Source organism: Centrocercus urophasianus, unplaced genomic scaffold, assembly GCF_019232065.1.
Source record: "Centrocercus urophasianus isolate 14NV4802_14NV808 unplaced genomic scaffold, USGS_Curo_1.0 seq_42, whole genome shotgun sequence".
NCBI lineage: Eukaryota > Metazoa > Chordata > Aves > Galliformes > Phasianidae > Centrocercus > Centrocercus urophasianus.
The window spans coordinates 1,989,903-2,009,066 of NW_024885000.1; the positions used below are offsets into that span (position 1 = coordinate 1,989,903).

At 48.5% G+C, this 19,164-nt stretch overlaps 1 protein-coding gene across 2 annotated transcripts in view; it reads left to right on the forward strand.

Moving 5' to 3' along the window:
* The first annotated feature begins 5,153 nt into the window (after positions 1-5,153).
* The window catches only part of KCND3 (potassium voltage-gated channel subfamily D member 3), an 86,547-nt gene continuing 72,536 nt past the window's right edge, over positions 5,154-19,164 (forward strand). For both annotated transcript variants that reach the window (XM_042833720.1, XM_042833721.1), the window contains exon 1: positions 5,154-6,262. In XM_042833720.1, the coding sequence (XP_042689654.1) occupies positions 5,154-6,262 (1,109 nt within the window). The remainder of the gene's footprint in view (positions 6,263-19,164) is intronic.

Here is a 19,164-nt window from a genome sequence, read left to right on the forward strand (position 1 = left end):
CCGCATGGCAGCGGCCGCGCTCGGCTGGGTCCGCGGCCGGCAGCGGCGGGCGGGCGGGGCGAGGCGAGGCGGGCGGCTGGCCGGGACCCCGCGGAGGTGAGCGGGGTCGGGGGGGACGGCGGCCGGGGCCGAGGGGGGAGGGAGGGGGCACCTGCGGGCGGAGTACGGCGCGCTGGCGGAGGGGGGAGGGCGAGGGGCAGGGGCCGCTCCCGCCCGTCCGCTCCCCGGCTCCGCATTCCCTCTCCTGCTCTCACCTTCCTCGCCGCTCCGCTCCCTTCTCTCCCTCCCCTCCCTCTGTTCCACCCTCTGCCCGCGCGGACCCTTCCAGCCCCCGAACTCCTGGCTATAGATTAAAGTGCGGAGCTGAGCTGGGGAAGGATGCGAGGCAATGGCGAGGCAGCCGAGCTCCTCTATTTCATGTACGTATCTGTCTTACTTTATGGAAGTCACTAACTATCGCTGCGGCGCATCAGTCAGTGCCAGAGCTGCCCGGCAGAGCGGAGCATGACTGGGTTGCTCTCGTTTGGGCTGAAAGTTATTTATTGAAGGGAGATTCACCGGCAAATGTAACTGAGCAAGGATGCCAGCTCTCTGAGCATCTGGAGTCCAACTTCTGACCGCGGATGAAAGAGGGATGCAGAGAGGACTGGTAAGAGTTGCCAAGAAGCTGGGCAAGCGAGAACGGCTGGAGGAGGAGGAAAGGGTACGGGGTAGGAGAAGGAGAGGGGAGAAGGAGAAAGGGGAAGATCGGCTTCAGGCTGGGGTATTTCTTTTCATTCCACCCTCCTGCCCGCGCTAAGGCTGCCTGTGGGATCACGGTACCGGCGGAACGGCTCTTCTCCAGGAGAACAGACTTCTCCCACGGGTTCTGCTGCCCGAGGGGCACAGCATCGCACACCTCGCCCCCCGGCTCCCAGCCTCGCCAATGCCGGCACGTCGGCCCGCAGCGTAGGCTCAGGTGTGCGTTTAATGGCTCCGGTTGCTGTGCCTCCGGTAGCTCGAACCGCCCGTCCTCGGGCTGCATCCCCCGGTAGGTCCGTGCCCGCGGATGCTCCGGGACCTGGCAGCGATCTGAAGCTCCGAACTGGGCTGGAAAGGAAAGGGGCAAATACAACCAGCTCAGGAGAGAGGCAGGGAGAGACCGTCTCCGCTGCAAAGAGGGAGAAGCCGTTTAGTCATCTCTCTCTCTATCTTCCCAATGATGATTGCATTTTCTGATTGCCTCTGACTGCATTTAGAGAGGGAGTCGGGAGGCAGGCACAGCTCACCTCGTACCCACAGCAGCGGTGCTCCCTCCCTGCCCGTTCCCTCGGGCTCTCCCTGCCCCTGGTGCCTTGCAGGTAATGGGGTGCTGCGAGACGGGGCGCCTGGGCTGCCGGGGTGGGCAGGACTTGGCATGCACTTATTGTAAGCCTGTTGCTTTTGCTCCCAGATCTCTGCACCCGGCTGAATGGGTGCTTTGCAGAAAGTTTTATTATCAGATGTGAGCAGGAAGGGAAAGGAATACAAGGCTGAAAGAGGATTTTGAAGCTCTGAGTGGCATATTTTGCTCTTAAGCGAAGTATCTTTGCTGCCTGAGCCTGACCCAGCTATGGAGGGAGAGCGAGAGGAGGGATGATCTCCAGGCTCTTCACTCCCATTAGCGTTGTATCTCATCAAAACACTCACTTGTTCATCAGCCGTATTTTAAGTCATCCCTGTCTGCTTCCAGATAAGGAAATGCCAGGAGATTTTTGTTCTGTTTTTGTTTTTGAAGAGTCATTTATTAAGTACGGCAATGGCAATAGAAGTTAATGTGGTAAGAATCCGTCGCTTATTTGCTGACCCTTTAGGTAAACAGCAATGACTGTTCTCTGAAGTTCTCCTCCAGAGCTGCATTGATCCAACAGCACACGCCAGGGTTTTGCTTTTAGCCTGGGATCACATCGGGGTGCCAGGGCAGGGCGGTGGGGAGGGATGGAGATGGGGCTGGAATCTGCAGAGATGGGCTCATGCCAACGGCTTTCCTACCCCATGTGCTTCTCCTCCTAACCATCCACAGAAAAGAGTTATTTTCTGCACTGATGCTGACTTCTGTAAGTCAGACAGAGGCAAATGATTGTATTTTGTGCAGCAGGTCTTCTGAATGTCATCAACAGGCTACCGATACACGTTTCTTCCAAACTGCATGCAGAAATTACAGTAATTAAAGTCAGAAATGTGTGTGTAGGCAAGTACGTGTCTGATAGAGTTGCAGTGTGTCTGTTCCCCACTCAAGCTGAAAAGACTGTTGCCCATACAATGTATTTTGTGCCCAGGAATGCTTTCCAGCCTGAGGAGAATGGTTAGCAGTTACTAAACCCAGACATGGAGGGCAGAAAAGGGGCTTCTTTCCACAGTTAACAGATAAACTGTTCCATTGTTTTGTTTTGTTTTAAGCAAGCTGTGCAGCTCTAACTTACAAACTCATCTCTCTTAGTAGAGATAAAGTCCCAAAGATTCACAGACAAGAGAAAGCAAAACCCTTCTGAGACGGGATTTATTATTCTCTGCCCTCTCAGTCCTTCTTACAGAAGCCTGGCTTACATCTGAAAAAGGTTTTTTTGAGTATTTTGTGGACCAAATGGGACAGATTGAAGCAACTTTGCTAACAGAGCTGTGTGTGCTAAGCTCCCTTAACCAGCTGCATTTCTTTGTAGTGGAGAAACGGGAACTAAGCCTCTATGGAAGAACACCCTTCTCTTGTTTTAATCTCCTGCCCGTTTCATAGCTGAGGTATTAATAGTTTCCCCACATATACTGCTAGCATGGAAAGACCCATTTTATCTTTAAAAATTGATTTAAAAATGCATAAGTGACTTGTGAGCTACCAGTGCTCTATTAGAACAATTATACGTGAAGTATTTATAGAGCCTCAGCAGCCAATGTAGGTAACCTGGAATTTACAGCCAAAGTTATAAGTATGGAAGAGATTTCTAATAAGGCTCCCCAGAGAAATTAGGGAAGATGAGGAGCTGTTGCTTCGTAGCTTCTCAGGTCAGTGTACATCACCAATCAGTCCTGAAATAACGACTTGTGGTGCTTTTAATTGAAATTAAAAAGCACAGAAGGCAGTTTACCAGCAGGGAGATTAGGGAGAGGATGTGTTATTTTGGTGCCTTGGCTATTCGTATGCATTTGGTGATTAATGACAGAAGTGGTTGTCATCTTTCTGCCCCCTGCTTTGCAGCCCTGTTCCTAAAGCTACAAGATGCACTGTGCCAACAGCAGTGGGCAGCTCTGTCCCCAGGGAGCTCCTCCAGCTGCAGACTGGGGCAGGCAGTCAAAGTGGTGCAGAGCAAACATGCGGTGCTTTCCTCCACCTCTGCCATGGACAAAGGGTTGTGTGGCCTCCAGGGCTGCCATTCGGGCACTGTTAGCTCAATACTTTTGTTCCTTAGGAGGAAGAGGAAAAAATCGTGCTTCATGATATGGGACAATCCTCCATAGCAAAATGCGGTGGGATATTGGCTCTGGTGCATGCATATGTGGAAAGTGTCTCCTTGGGATAATCATTATGGATGATTCCATGTTTTGTAATTACAAAACTTCTTCCAGCAGCAGTGAGATGTGGGATTTCAGTTGTCCTTTAGGTAGTAAAATTGCACAGAGAGATGCTCCATATTAAAGTGATGAATGTTAATGTGTCCTGAAGAGGAAAGAGCATTCCTGGGAGCAGTTCAGTTGTTTTTACCACAGATTGATTGCATCATTTTTTATTCAGTGTTTTGATGGCTGTTGAAATCAATAATGCTGCAGCCTTACTGGCTGGAATGGCAGCTTTCATATAATTAAAAATGTTCAGAGTAAAATTGTATAGAAGGGTATCATGTAGAGGATATAATTAGGCTTTGAGGGCTTGAGTCAGTGGGATCAATGGAATCACCACTGATAGATTGGCTTTTGATAGGGACCGTAATGCATCTGATATGACAATGGCACCTTTCTCCAGATAATTTTATGGCAGACTTAGGAAAACAAAAGGGAAGTAAAAGTAAATGCAAGTTAAAAGATGAAAAAAAGTTCAATGTTTTAAGAACTCTGACTGAAGACCAAAGAGAGAAAAGGAAAAAAAAAAATCGTGGCCAGATCAGAACCACATTAAGCACTGTAATTTCCAGAGAACGTTGGCTTCCAGTGGTTGAGGGTCTGGACAAGTTGGGATATATTTCATCTAAAAAATCAAGATTGCAGTGAAGATATTTCAGTTCAGCCTAATGGTCCTTCAGCTCTGTCTCTGCCTGCCAGGAAACGATCAGGGTCTCCTGGTAATAAATCCTGCTGGAAGAAAGCTGCCCAAGTTTGGAGGCTTTCCTGTTCTGCTTTTCCTGGTACTCCGTTGGTAACATTTTCCTGTGTTTCAGTTCAGTAAAACACACCTCTAAATCCAAGAGACCGGCAAAAAACTCCTGCTGAGCCCAGGTCCTTAATTAAGGGTGGAAGAAAATGAATGAAAACCAGAGAGGTGGAACAGGTTGCCCAAGGAGGCTGTGGATGCCCCATCCCTGCAGGCATTCAAGGCCAGGCTGGATGTGGCTCTGGGCAGCCTGGGCTGCTGGTTGGCGACCTGCACACAGCAGGGGGTTGAAATGAGATGAACATTGTGGTCCTTTTCATCACAGGCCATTCTATGACTCTATGATTCTATTATTCTGACACCTGGAAGCCCAGCTCAGCCCAGTCGTGGCTCTTCATGGCATGCAGTTTTGCTGGGTGAACTGCAGGCTGATTTCACTGGCACTCCCAGCTCCTTCTTGACAGCTGTAGTTAAATGGATGAGCACGAGACTTACACCTGGGGAATTCTGGATTAGTTTTGTTTGTAAGGAAGCAAATATAAATTACTGTGTTTATGCTGCTTTTAAAGAGCTTTTAATGAGGAATCATTTGCTATTCAAAATTTCAATCCATAATAATGCCATAACCTCGCCGAGTTGTATCTCCTTTAACATCCTCTTCATCCAGGAGATGAGGGCAAGCCGTCGGTTTGAAGTTCTTGCACCCATTCTGATCCAGCTCTTGAGCACGATGGAGAAACCCTGACTGATTTTGTGCTGTGCTTTTATCTGCTCTGCCTTTCAGATGGAGCTGATCTGACTCCTACCCATCCCCTCCAGTAACACGGCCAGGGGCACCATGGCTGCAGGGGTGGCTGCGTGGCTGCCCTTTGCCAGGGCAGCTGCCATAGGATGGATGCCAGTGGCCAACTGTCCCATGCCATTGGCTCCGACAGAGAAGAACAAGAGGCAGGACGAGCTGATCATTCTCAACGTGAGCGGCAGGCGTTTCCAGACCTGGAGGACTACACTTGAGAGGTACCCGGACACTCTGCTGGGCAGCACGGAGAAGGAGTTCTTCTTCAATGAAGACACCAAGGAGTACTTCTTCGACCGGGACCCCGAGGTCTTCAGGTGCATCTTAAATTTTTATAGAACTGGCAAGCTGCACTATCCCAGGTACGAGTGCATCTCTGCCTACGATGAAGAGCTTGCCTTCTACGGGATCCTCCCTGAAATCATTGGGGACTGCTGCTACGAAGAGTACAAAGACAGAAAGAGGGAAAACGCAGAGCGGCTGATGGACGACAACGACTCAGAAAACAACCAGGAAGGGTCCATGCCATCCCTGAGCTTCCGGCAGACCATGTGGCGAGCCTTCGAGAACCCCCACACCAGCACCTTAGCCTTAGTCTTTTACTACGTCACCGGCTTCTTTATTGCCGTCTCTGTGATCACCAATGTCGTGGAAACTGTCCCTTGCGGCACGGTGCCGGGGAACAAGGAGCTTCCATGTGGGGAGAGATATGCTGTGGCTTTCTTTTGCTTGGACACGGCTTGCGTGATGATTTTCACAGTCGAGTACCTGTTGAGACTCTTCGCGGCCCCAAGTCGCTACAGGTTCATCAGAAGCGTGATGAGCATCATTGACGTGGTGGCCATCATGCCATACTACATTGGTTTGGTGATGACCAACAACGAGGATGTCAGCGGAGCCTTTGTGACTCTAAGGGTTTTTAGGGTTTTCAGGATTTTCAAGTTCTCTCGCCATTCCCAAGGCTTACGAATCTTGGGCTACACTTTGAAGAGCTGTGCCTCTGAGCTTGGCTTTCTCCTCTTTTCCCTCACTATGGCAATTATCATCTTTGCTACTGTGATGTTTTATGCAGAGAAAGGGTCCTCAGCAAGCAAATTCACCAGTATTCCTGCTTCCTTTTGGTACACTATTGTAACCATGACAACACTTGGGTGAGTATTACTTTTTCTTTTACTCGGCAGCCTGCAAGCATGTAGTAGGAGCAAGACTTAGTTGCTCCTAAGCAGTTTTCTGGATGCATGTTGCAAAAGGGAATAGAAGTGTTAAAGACTCGATTGTTCTTTGCCTGATAGCTTCTGGAATTCGTGTTTACATGTATGAAACAGAAAAAGCACTTGAACCCACTTGACAAATGCTTGGCACAATGGTAAATGAACGCAGGAGAAGCAATCTGTGGAGCAGTAGGTGCTGATTTGCTCTCATTCTGCAGGAGAGAGAAGTGGAAGGAAGTTGGCAGGTAGTGCTCGGGTTTTTTTCAGACATTCATTTGAGCCGTGGATTTTACACACAATTTCTGACGTATATTTTGACTCTTTTCACAACGTTGGTCACAGTTTCTTTGTTTGGCGTGCCAGGAGTTACAGATGTGCTGAATTCAAATGGATATTATGGGCTGCTGAGCTCCTGAAGTCACTCAGTGTCACTCCAGGACACATTCCGTGGGATTTTTTCTCACTTGGTTTAGCAATAAATGGGCTTCTCGTCTGTGTTTAGTGATGAGTTGAAAAAGTAATTGGCATACGCTGTGTTAGAACTTCAAACACTGCTATGGACAGGTGCAGAGGTAATGGAATAATCAAAGCAAAGGAAACCTAGCCTGGAGGGCGCTGTTTTTTCCCTTCTATTTCATTTCCCCCTTACAGATATTTCTACTGAGATTATAGATTTGAGCTTCTGTCTCCCTGAACAAAAGCCTTTGTCAGAATGGCCGAGCCCTCACCCTGATGGGGTTATGTAAAAAGAAAGTAGGCAATCATCTCTTAATGCCACCCATCAGGACACACAACGTTTGTCACTACTTTGCAAAGAGTTTTCCCACTGAAGAGCTCACAGGGTTTAACGCTCAGATGTAGACAACCCTCACTCTTGTAATATGGTCACCACTTTTTCCTCTAAGCTGCTTGTGATTTTAAACACTTCTCTGTGCCTATTAGGCATGGACAGGCTCACAATGGCTCTTGTAAATTATTGAAATCGTAATTCAGCTGTCAGAAAGGCACAGAATCTGATGACAACTGGCAGTCTGAATTCTTCAGTAAGTGAGAATGGCAATGTTTGTCACAGTCACCAAAAGGCAGTCTCGTTGCCGTTCCATATAACTGCACCCATCCTTCTGTCTGCAGACACGTGTGTGTTCACATGGATGTCCTTTCCATCTTTGTCATAGGAAAGTTGGGGTCGAGGAAACGCTCAGTTTTGCTTGGGAACAAAAGTTGCTGGTAAAAGCCATGCAGAAAGTGCTGCAGAGTGCAGTTAATGCTCTGCTCCCATCGGTGCTTGGTCTTGTTCCCTTTCTCTTCCTCTCTGAACACATAGGTGACAAAACAGAGTGCTCCTGAGGACTTGAAAGTGTCCTCAATCTGTTGCAATCATAGAAATTATGGATGAATGAGTGCTTTAAATGAGTCGACAAGAATTAAAAACACCCAGGAGTTTAAGCATAGCTTTGTAAGCGTTCATTGGAAAGGGACTGATAACATGCTATCAAAGCCTTAAAGCTTACACTTGGCGTGTTACTGATTTGGGGCTTTCTGTTGCTGGATTTTAATTAAAATAGGTGTCTCTGGCAAACAGTGTGCCAGCTGAGATTGCTGCCTTTAGCACAGACTTGTAAGGCACTCTGAAATCCGGGCAGCTCCTGCAGAGAAATGCCAACACCTGCCTGCCCCACACATGGCTCTGGCACCTTGCTGTGCAGTGCAAAACCAAACCCTCACTGCTGGCTTCCCAAACCCTGGGAATCCTAGGCAAATCCCAGGCAGACAGGTTGATGCTATGTGCCATGCAGACCTCCTTGGAGCCCGCCGCCAGCCCCTCACCCAGGGCAGCTCTACGGCATCGAAATCAGCCAGCTGCAGAAACAAGACTTCGGCCCCACGTCATTCCCATCTTCCTGGCATTTTCACACCACAGTCCATCTCTCTCTCTTCAGAAATCACTTAGCAATGTTTGGAAGGATCTTGTTACTAATGAGAGCGCTGGCAATTCCCATCTCACAGCGGTTGCCAGCAGCCGGAGTTCCTAACGTGCTTCTTATTCCATCTCACTTCGCCTCTCCAAGCAGTTGCCTGTCAGCTGCTGCCATCCCAGCACTGCTCAGAGCATCCCAGTATCATCTGCTTTAGCCAGTATTTGAAACAGGAAATGTACAGTGCCATAGCTTTTAAGCCAAATATACACACGTGTATAGATTTCTTCTTTTGAACCCTGAGACTTAAACAGATAATGGACATTTCCCTGGCACTGTAATATCTATGCTTGTGGCAGTGTGATTTGCAATGTGGAGGACAACTTTTCCTGTGTTTCCAAGCCCCTTTTATACAAAGGGAAAGTTTACTGACAATGAAAACCCAGGCTAGCACTAGGAAAGCATTAACAGATGTTCCAGTTGACTAACGTTAATAATTAAAATAACAAATCTAAGCCAGATATTTGCTGGAGTAAATTAAATTTGTTCAGTTGGAAGCAAGGAAGTCGTCGCCATTTGTGAGAGCCAGCCTCCGTGCACAGCCTGGTGCACAACCATGATAAAGGATTTTCCAAAAGGGGTTTTTCCTCTGAGCAAAAGGCACAAAAGCAACAGCAAAAAATCAGCAGCGCAGGGAGGGAGGTACAACAGCTTTTCTGAGATGGGAAACAAAGCAAAGGAATTAAATTATACTGACCCTGCATCTCTGAGCCCTCTGCTGTGCTCATCAGCCCCGCTTTAACAGAGGCTGTTTTAATTTAGCACGAGTTAAATTTTGCTCAGGAGGTTTTATAATGAAAGCATTACTCTTAGGTGCATCTCAAATCAATCTGAATCACTGAATCAACTATTCAAAATTAACTCAAGGCCAGCTATCCTATCCACAGCAGCACTTTCCTCTGGGGGCAGCGGCTGCCCCTCACCCTGCAGCACTCATCCTCTAATCTGCCTGCATTTGTGCCCCCTCTTGCTTTTAACTCACTTCATATGCAATGGCCCTCAGCTTTACACCCACACTGAGACACTTTAATTATCATAAATCGTGTCACTTTGCTACCAGTGCATTGTTTCCATCTACTTTTAACTGGGGTTTGCTTCTGGAGGGGCTGACCCCACATCCCTGTGCCCCAGTGTGACAAACAGGGATGCGGTGCCGGACCCCACCTCTGCAGCCTGCTCTGCTTCTGCCCATGTCATGTTTCCCTTTGCTGTTTATGGCTGTTTTCCTTTCACCTGACAGCAGCAGTATGTTCAGCCTCCCAGGCAGCGTCTGTGAGCACAGTGTGGCTGCAATCCCCCCTTCCCACACCTGTCCCCATGGGGTCTGTTCTGTCCCTTTGGGTTTGGCTGCGCTGGTCACTGTGCTGGGACAGCAGAACCGTATCTGCAGAGTTTGTTCAAGGAGCCACATCAGCTTGGGGAAGTCATACAGCAGATGCAATGGCCTTGCCACGGCTGCAGCCCGCTCTGCAGCAAGGAGGGGAATCCCTGAGTGCTGGGGGGGGCTGGGCTCAGGCTTGGGGGCTGCTCCACTGTCCTGATGTTACCCAGCTGGAGCCCGAAGTCCTGCAAATCATGGGGATGAGAAGTGAGAGAGAGCCGTCAGTAATCAACCATCTTGTTATTTGTTTCGTTGATTTCTTGGGCTTTCTTTTTCACTGGTATTCAATTTTGGGGAAGGAAGGAATGGGATGAGATGTAAACAGGGGAACAGGATGTGAAACTTGCAGCGCTGCCGGCTGAGCAGCACGGCCTGGCTGAGCGCTGAGCAACTGCAGGGCTGCCAGCACTGCGTGATGGGGATCTGTGCAGCATTGCTCCATGCGTGGCCCCGGGGCCCATAGACCGATAGCAACCCTCAATCACCCTCCTTCATGCGACCCGGGTGGAGTTTGCAAAGTCATGGAAGCCATAAATCAGCCCTGCAGCGCTGCCATGCTGGCTGCTCTGCAGAGCTCAGCCCCGTCGTCGTATGGCGTGTGTCACCTCCTCAGTAAGTGGAATCAGAAATATTGCTCTAATCGAAATGCTGCTTTGCATATCTGCCATCGTCAGGGGGAAGATAGATGAGCTGTGGGACATGTCCTTTGTAAAGCGAGGTGCCAGCACATCATCACTCTCCCCATTTCCTACGGGCAACAATTCTTCTGCCCCCAGGCCAGGGAGCAGCTTGAATTTAATACACAGAAAGCCCAATAAGACAATGAATTGATGGAGCTACACTAAGAAGTCATTTGCTTGAGCTTTCATTCTCCTGACTCCAGGTTCACCTTATATGAAGTGTGTATCAATTTTCTTCCCCTAATGGATTTACAGACGCTGCACGGAACATCTCTGTATCAGAATCAGAGACAGAACCTTTTTCTTCTCTGCCTTGATGCAAATCTCAAGCAAGCATCTCATTTTTGAGCTATTTGCATTCAGCAGAAGTATTAAAATGCCCTTATTCATTCTTGTCGCAAGTGGAATTCATTGGATTTTCACTCAAAAAAAAAACCAACCCTGAAAAATGGGAATGTCTCTGTCCTTGGGCTTTTTATGGCTTTGGTTACTTGTCATGATTGCACACACATGCAAACACCCCATTTCTAATGGACAAGGGCAAATAACTTTCCATCAAGGCAAACTCGTGCGAGAAGGACATTATTTTGAATGATGCTGAGTAACGGTGCTGCCTAAAACCACAACATGACTACTGTGCTTACCAATGGGAACCTTGGCAGAGATGCATCTATAGCAACTGAGCTGAGGAAGCTTTCGCAGCTCCTCATTCCTGCTTCCCTCCCCAGCCGGCAGCACAGCGAGTGCCTGAGAGACGCAGGCTGCAGAGAGCATTGTATTTTCGCTGGAGATGAAGGGAAGTGATTGGCTTGCTGATTCGGATCCGAGTTATTTTTAGTCTCATAAAATGATAATTTCATAACAGCGCTGACCCAGTAAAAGTAATTAGTTTACAGCAATCAGCTGAAAATAGGGGACAGAGTAGCCACCGTCAGTATGAAGGCGGTGAAAGGGGAAGGGAAGTTAAAGGCCTGCAACAAATTAGCCAAAACGAATTACATCTCTTAGCTGATTACATCCACGCAGTCAAAATCTGCTCTCGGCGTGCATTGCTGCACGGGCACAGAGAGCTGCAGGACCATCAGAGAGGTGCGGAATTTGGTGCTGCACTGCTGTGATGCTGGGCTCTGCATCCCTGCCACTGTGCCCATCTGCATGAAGGTACCCAGGGACAGAGATGCTGTGCTGCTACCGGAGGACAGAGCAGGTTTGGATGTGCTTAATGCAGCATAAGCTCCAGGAGCAGAGGGCTCAGCCTGGCAGCTGTTCTGTGCCTTACACCAAGGGTTGCTCTGTGCCAAATCTGTCCCAGCTTTGCTGGCTGCCCCGGGCAGGGCTCAGCCCCATGGCTTTCCCAGACAGCCACTGTCAGTTCCACCATTTACCAGCACTACGTTAGAGCACATTCAAGGGCTGTAATTCACCTCTTCAGGTTACAAGTAAGGGTGGAAGAGTTATTTTAAAATCAATATCTAGCAGAATGCCATTGTTCCAACATTAAAACCTGCTGGGAAATTACTCGGAGGTATGTGGCAAGTCAAATTGCTGCTTGCCAGAGGAGGAAACAATTTATTACCTCTTTAAAAGGTGCAGATCTTTCCTGGCTTTTCGTTTTAGTTTGCAGCCTGAGGTACGATGCTGCAACATCTGGCCCTTTCCTTCTCTCACTTGTTAGTGACTTCTATCTCTTCTCCTGGCTTTACACTGGGGATGTCTGTGCGGGCTGTGGGGTTTGGGTCTGGCTGTGGGGTTTGGGTCTGGCTGTGGGGCTTGGGTCTGGGCTGCACGCTGCTGCTCAGTGCTGTACGTGGGGTCCGTTCCCCTACAAACACATCTGAAAGCACCGTGCTGAGGTGGGCAGCCGTGCAGAGCTGCTCTGTGCCACGAGACTTGGGGAGAGGAACCGAGCGCAGCGCCCGGGGCAGCCTGCTGCTTTCATCTCGGCCTGCCATCTGCAACAGAATTAAAACACACATCAGCCCAAGCGTTTTGCCTTCAGGACTTTGCGAAATTTGGCTGCTGTGAAGCCCTTGAGAAGGATTGTTTGCTTCCGCAGAGAGCAGCCCTGCAGAATGGGGCCACGCGCTCCTGAAAGCTGAGCTCAAACAGAGCTGAGCTCAGAGCACAGCGGTGCCAGGAGACCCCCCCAGTAACAAAGACGAGACCCCAGCAGCCAGCCCAGTCCTGCACTGCCCAAGATGCTGCCTTGCAGCAGTGGAAGCTGTCAGGTTGGCTTTTGGCAGCTGCTGTTGGCCCGACAGCACGTCCTCAGCGCGCTGAAATACCCTCAGCTTTTTTGTGCAGATAATTATTTTTCATGATCTTATTGCTTTATTCCTTCTGTGCATGTGACTCCATCTAAGAGACACAAATTGCTGCTGTTCCTCTTTTGCCTGTGGATACGGGGTTTCGCATCAGATGTGAAAACAGCAGATGATAAATTCCCATTTGCTTTCAGCCTTTAAGGTTTAAATGCACAGCTTTGAGATAACAAGGTTTCCCCCCACAACCTGACAGCCCCTTTATTTCTTCTCCGTACAAAGGAAAACACTTTTACTATTACTTTATCCTTCTTGTTTTTCCACTCTGTTGCCACAGTTCTCACTTCCACGTCAGTACGCTCTTCTGGTGCGTAATTTGTGCACAACATGTCATCAACAGGACACACTTTTTCTCTGTTTTGGTAGGAGCAGCAGCACAAAGGACTCATCCTCCTTAAATATTAATTAGTCACCACGGTGAGGACAAAAATAACGCATTCTTTTTCAATTAGAAAGGATATCACTATTCTCGTAGCCTAACGCTTGGCAGAAGAGAGCTCTCTTTGAAGGGAGAGCTGCAAGGAAAGAGCTGCTCTGAGCTGCCTTCTCCTGGAGCCCATCTCCATCAGTGCCTCTGCTTGGATCAGCAGTGCGCTCCGAAAGCAAACTCTCCATCATCCCATCCTGCTGCCTGGCTCATAGCACAGCTCCAGAGCTGCCCTGCAGCATTCCTTCTGGAGAAACACGGCTGGAAGGCAGCTGAGAGAACGTGCCTGATGTGTTCTTACTGCCCACAGGCGTTCAGTCCATGCACTGGACCAGGACTGGCCCAAACTGAACACCCCAGGTATGCGCAGGGCACTGCGTCCTTCACTCAGCAGCTCAGCTCCCTCTGAGCCACACAGCTGCTGGGGCACAAACAAACTTTTATCCTTTCCCTGTGCTCAGAATTCATTCTCGTTGTAACCCTGTTTTATCGTCTTTTGAGGCTTCAGTATTGGCTTGACCTGTTGTCATCAGTATTAAAGAACTCCAACTGCTTTTTTCTGCTTCTTCAGAGGGAAGGCAGAAGGAGGCCGTTGTCCATCCAACAAACTCTGACACCATGAGAGCCTTTTTCCAATAACTGGTGTCTGATTGAGTAGAAACAGGGCTAAAACGTAGCACTCTGAGCATGAACCAATGGAGCACAGTTGCCAACACACCTCCTTCACTGCCACACGTCTCAGTTGTGCCGTTGTTCAGGAAGATGTAGCAGCCCGTCTCCCACCCCGTGAGAGATCCTCCTTGTGAGACCTGCTCTCTGATCTCTGCATAATGAACCACAATATGAAAGCCCTTTCTTCTGCTGCCTGTGTGTCTCTAAAGCTCCCTGCACGGCCACGCCATTGCGTGCAGATGGGCAATCAAGGGCTCGCAGGAGGCAATCACAACTTCTACTCGTGCCTCTTTTCCTTCTCCTGCCTACTTGCATCTGCCCCACCGTCTGTTCCTCCATCCAGGGAGCATCCATCATGGAACAGGATGAGTCCTGCTGAGTCAGACGCTCGGCTTCAGTTCTTGAAATGAGCTGGCATGATATTCTCTCCTTGGCACGTTGTGCACAGAGACTTCAGCCCTTGTAGATATTTTCCTGCTGCAGAGGAATAGCAGGCCAGATTAAATAATAGAAACAGTCATTCAGCAAGGCAGTTGTTGAATGAAAATATGCAAAACAGATCAAATTAGGTAGAAGTCACTTCTCTTGCTAAGGGTCAAACAAGCAGTAAGCTAGGCTGAGGGAGACAAGATTTGGGCTGCAGAGGGCTGAGCGGGATGAATTCCCCTACTAATGAGCTTAGTGAATAAGCTCATTACCTAATGAGCTCTATTGAACAAGCTTGATTTCTAGTCTAGGGAAAGCCTTCTGAACAGATAAAATGTAGGTAAACAGCAACCTCCTATTACAGACAGAAAACATATCTGTAGCTCCAGAGCAAAGCTGCTGTCACGTCAGGTTCTTCCTGGCGGTGTGGACAAAGTTGCTTCTTGCTTCTTGGTGGGTAGAAAACAACCATTTAAATTGATGGATCGGAAAAGCAACAAGTGGTAGCTGCTGTTTTCCAGGTTTGATCGTTCTTTACAAATTCAGATACAAGCAAGGATGTGCACTAACACGGCTAGCTCTAACACAAGTGTCCCAACACCCTTGCTTTGGTGCAGCCCTTGGGGTACTGTAGCCATTAATAACTGGCAGGCTGGGTAGCCAACAGAGCTCCTCTCCAACCACAGCCATTCTGCACTTCTATGAACAAATACTCCTGGAATGGATCTTTCTCATCAGATCAGACAGAACGGAGAGGTCTGGACAAATGGCACAAAGGAAACCTGACTGCCCACGCAGTCCTGTGACAGATCTTGTGGGCAATTCATTGCCCAGAGAAGTGGGAGTCCAAATACCCGCTGTGCGAGCAGCAGTCCATCACATACCCACACACAGCTTTCCATAATGTTCAATTCTGCCAGACTGGAAAAGAAGGGAGAAAAATGAGATTTCAGTAAAGAAGGCTACATCTACAGATGTTGAAAGAAAAAGCTTTAAATCTTAATGTTGTCTTCTATATAGTAACACTCGTATTTATTTTTACTGGTTTTTTTCTTGGCCAGCAGAAGGATTTCAGCAGAAACGAAGGGCTGTTAGAACAGTTCTGCTCCCATAGCTGTGCTGCACTCACACTCTGCCACTGCCCATCCTATGTGTGTGCAACTCTGAGCAGAGCTGGGGTGCATCTGAAGGGGGGAAAAGGGGAGAATATCCAAACTCTGCACTAAGAACCAATCGCTGCTTTGGTGGGAGATGAAGGATTCTGAGGAGGGAACAGGTGTTCGCCCTTAAATATATTTAAACCTATGCATGCATGCCCTCAAGTGCACATCACAGGGTAAATAAACATGCTCACAGCTCACTTGTACGTGTCAGTATATATTTGCGTGATTGCAGCATGAAAGTCTGGCACCAAATGTACTGTGAACTGAAAATGAATTTCAGCAGCTTTTATGATTCATTTTTTGTCAGAAACAAACAAGGCGTCTGCAGCCTCCTCGTTAGCTGTGTCCAGCACAGATCCTCCCTTGCTGCTGCACAGACAGCCCGTGGCCACACGCTGCCTTCTGGGGCCTCTTTATTGACAGCTTTCCTCCTGCAATCTCATCTGTGTCAATAATTCTTTAATGGCTCTGCCCACTCTGATCTCAGCGCTCCTCGATGTGCCTTCATTGCAGGGTCCCAGCGAGGAAAAAGGAGCATGGTGGAATGGGAAAGGAGGGTTTGAGGGGGGGAGGCTGAGATGTGCAGTGCTGCCATGGGACAGCTGTCACAGCAAGGGGGGCTCTGGGTCCTGAGCTGCTCCTCACCCACCTTCACCTGTGGGCATCCTGCGAGGAGCAGAGATTTCAGCTCCAGGCACTGGAAGCACTGTGGCTAAGTTGGATAGGATTTGTTTGTAGCCATTAATAACTGCTTCTCTGGCAATATCAAAACAGTGTGGGCAGACAGCGCTTCTACCTAGAGCACTTGTCTGCACAATAAATCAAATCCGCCCGCTGCATCATCACAGTCAGAGAAAGGGCATTTGTCTGAACACGTGTGTGCAGTGCTTTACCTGCAGCAGGAAATGTTTGCAGTGAAAAATGTTGGTGCCCAAAGCTCTGTTAGACTGGGATGTGGGGGACTGTGCAGGAGATGCATGGCAGCGAGATAGCCCTGCAGGAAGCCCATCCACAAACAGTTCCAAGGCTCGCTCCCGACGCACGATGGGGTCTAAATAAAATATCAAAGAGCTTCATCTCTTCTTACAGATGAAAGGAGAAAACGGGGGGAAAACTTTTTTTTTTTTTTAAATCTCACAGTTATGGATGGTAGAATAAAAGATGCTCTGCAGGTCTGTGTTTTCCTGCTCCTTAAGGGAAGACAAAACATGAGTTAGCAAAATGTGCTGCCTTCTCAGAAGCAAAGTTAGGATTTAATGATGAAATACCATAAATAATGAATGGACAGCCTCCTCTTACCGTGGTGCAGGTAAAGAAACAGCAAAGCACCTTCCTGCTGCAGAAGGAAAACTTGGTTGTGCCTCAGGCGGTTGGGAATTCTACCCAGAAGTGCACTGAGGTGGAATGAATGGACTCGATGCCAAACACTGCCCAACTGTATGCAAAATGGTAGCAAAGCAGTCCCCTTCCACTGCAGTGTAATGTAAGGATTTGGGTTTTACTATATGCTCCTTGTCAAAGTGTTCGTGGGTTTCTTGTTCTAATAGGGTTTTTAGCAAAGCCTGGCCTACAGAATATAGCCTAGATACTCAGCGTACCAAAATGCAACCACAGGGGTCAGTTTGCCATCTAAGGTGCAACGCAGCCTCTAGGTCTGTTTTTCCACTCATCTTCTAAACGCAGTTTTCCACCCCGTTCTGTTAAGCCCAGGCACAATCGATGAAACTGAAACAGCATTATAACACTATGTATTGTGGCAAACAACTGACGTCCCTCACAGGAGGAGATAAACCAACAAAAAACCCAACCAACTTTTTCGCTAATGGAAGGGCTTTCCCTGCGTGATGCCGTGCTGTGCTGCTCCCAGAGCCAGAAGCAATGATAGAAACACAACAAATCATCTCCTTCGGCAGTGGAGGAGTGGACGGGGTCCAGCCTTGGAATTTAACAGCAATCACTCTGCCTAATCACCAGCACTGTGTATTTTTTCCTTGGACGGATCTGTCACTGGTTCATAAGAAACCACAAGACGACTGTCACTGTTAAGCAATTACATGCAGGACGTGTAATGGAATAGCTGGAGACAATGCCACGAGCACTTTTACAGCACAGGGGTGAATTTCATACCCTTTCTATGGAAACATGCCGAGGAGAAGAAATCAAGTGAGCAGAAGTTGCAGCCCAGAGCCCAGTGCATACAGTGGGCTCAAATGACATCTAAGATCTGCAGCTGAAGTCCCATGAAAATCAGGTTGAGCAGGGATGAAAAGATTCGTGAGGATTCTGTATGTGAAAAGCAATCACACCACCATATAAATCTATGATAGAAGATAACCATAAAATAAAAGACTGAAGGCCTGACTCACTGAGAAGTTACCCAGCAATAGCTGGGTTCAGTTTTTACCAGTGCAAAATTATTGTAAAACATTACCATTTGTATATGGCAGAGAATAACATTCCTCTTGCAAAAGATGCAGCTGTGAGTGGTAGAAAACAAAACCCCTCACACAAAGCCCCGAGGAGGGACGTGGCAGAACCCAGCCTGACCTCTCCCAGCAAAGCACATCACTTCCCTTAGTAGGTGCTCAAAGCTTTGTGTGATTGAGGAGGAGTTCTGTGCGTGCTGTCAGACAGACCTGTGTCTGATGGGCTGCACTGGAAGATGGGCACAAAGAAGATCCCATAGGCACAGCCTGTGCCTCAGCTGTGACTCAGGCTGCAGAGACTGATGTGCTCCCAGCTTGCTATTGACACATGGGATGAGTAAAAGAGATTTACTTTGGCATCTCATTCACTTTTCAATCCATCTTCTCTAGTACCTTTCTCCTCTCCAGCCTGTGCATGGAAAGGTCAATCTGTTTAATTACAGCCGTTAGGCGCCCGTGTGCCATTTGCAGAACTGCTCAGCACACGTAGGGAAATGGAGCTGGGGTGCACACTGCTGCCTTCTGCACCAAATGCAACACCACGGGCCTGCTGCAGCACACAGACCTCCCATGGGCTAATAACAAAGTAAAGAGGCAGCTGAACTGAACTGAGTTTTCACAGCATATCTGCAGCTTCGTTAAGGCAGTCAGAACATGCTACAAACGTTTATTGCAGCGCTGCCCTCCTATGCAAACACTGGCATCTCCATTTGACAGATGTAGAATCCAAGTGAACGGACCACTGAACTTCCATACAAATCACAAAACACAGTTCCCTGCTCTTGTGGCAGCAACGGGACACCAAGGCGTCCTGCCACTTGTTAGCATCACTCCAGCACCTTCTCACTGGTCTTCCTTGCCATCACCACTGACAAAAGCTCTTCTGGCAATATCACATGGCTTGGGTTGGAAGGGAGCACAAAGCCCACAGCCCCATCCCTGCCATAGGTTGGCTGCCCCCCAGCTCAGGCTGCCCAGGGCCTTGTGCACCTCCAAGGAGGGGCAGATAAGGGTACCTGGCATACTCAGCATTACTCTCCACATCCCAATTCTGCTCAGTGCTCCCACTTTCAAGACCCTTTGAAAAGCAGAGGCACAAATCTATGAAGAGGCTCTACATGGTCAGTTGAAACCAGCGTGCTGTTTCTGTCTCTTTTAGAGGAACACAGAATTGCACAGGGGTCAAGAAAAACAAGCAAGGCAAGCTACAGGTGCTTCGTTCTCTGCAAAACAAGAACAGTGTTCCAGGAATTCATACCACACTTTGAAAGACAGGGCACTTGAAAATCTTTAATCGCATCCTAGCCTTTCATTAATTGGGCTTTTTGCACTGGGCAGCATCACAAGAGTCAATCTGCTCCCTCTGTGCG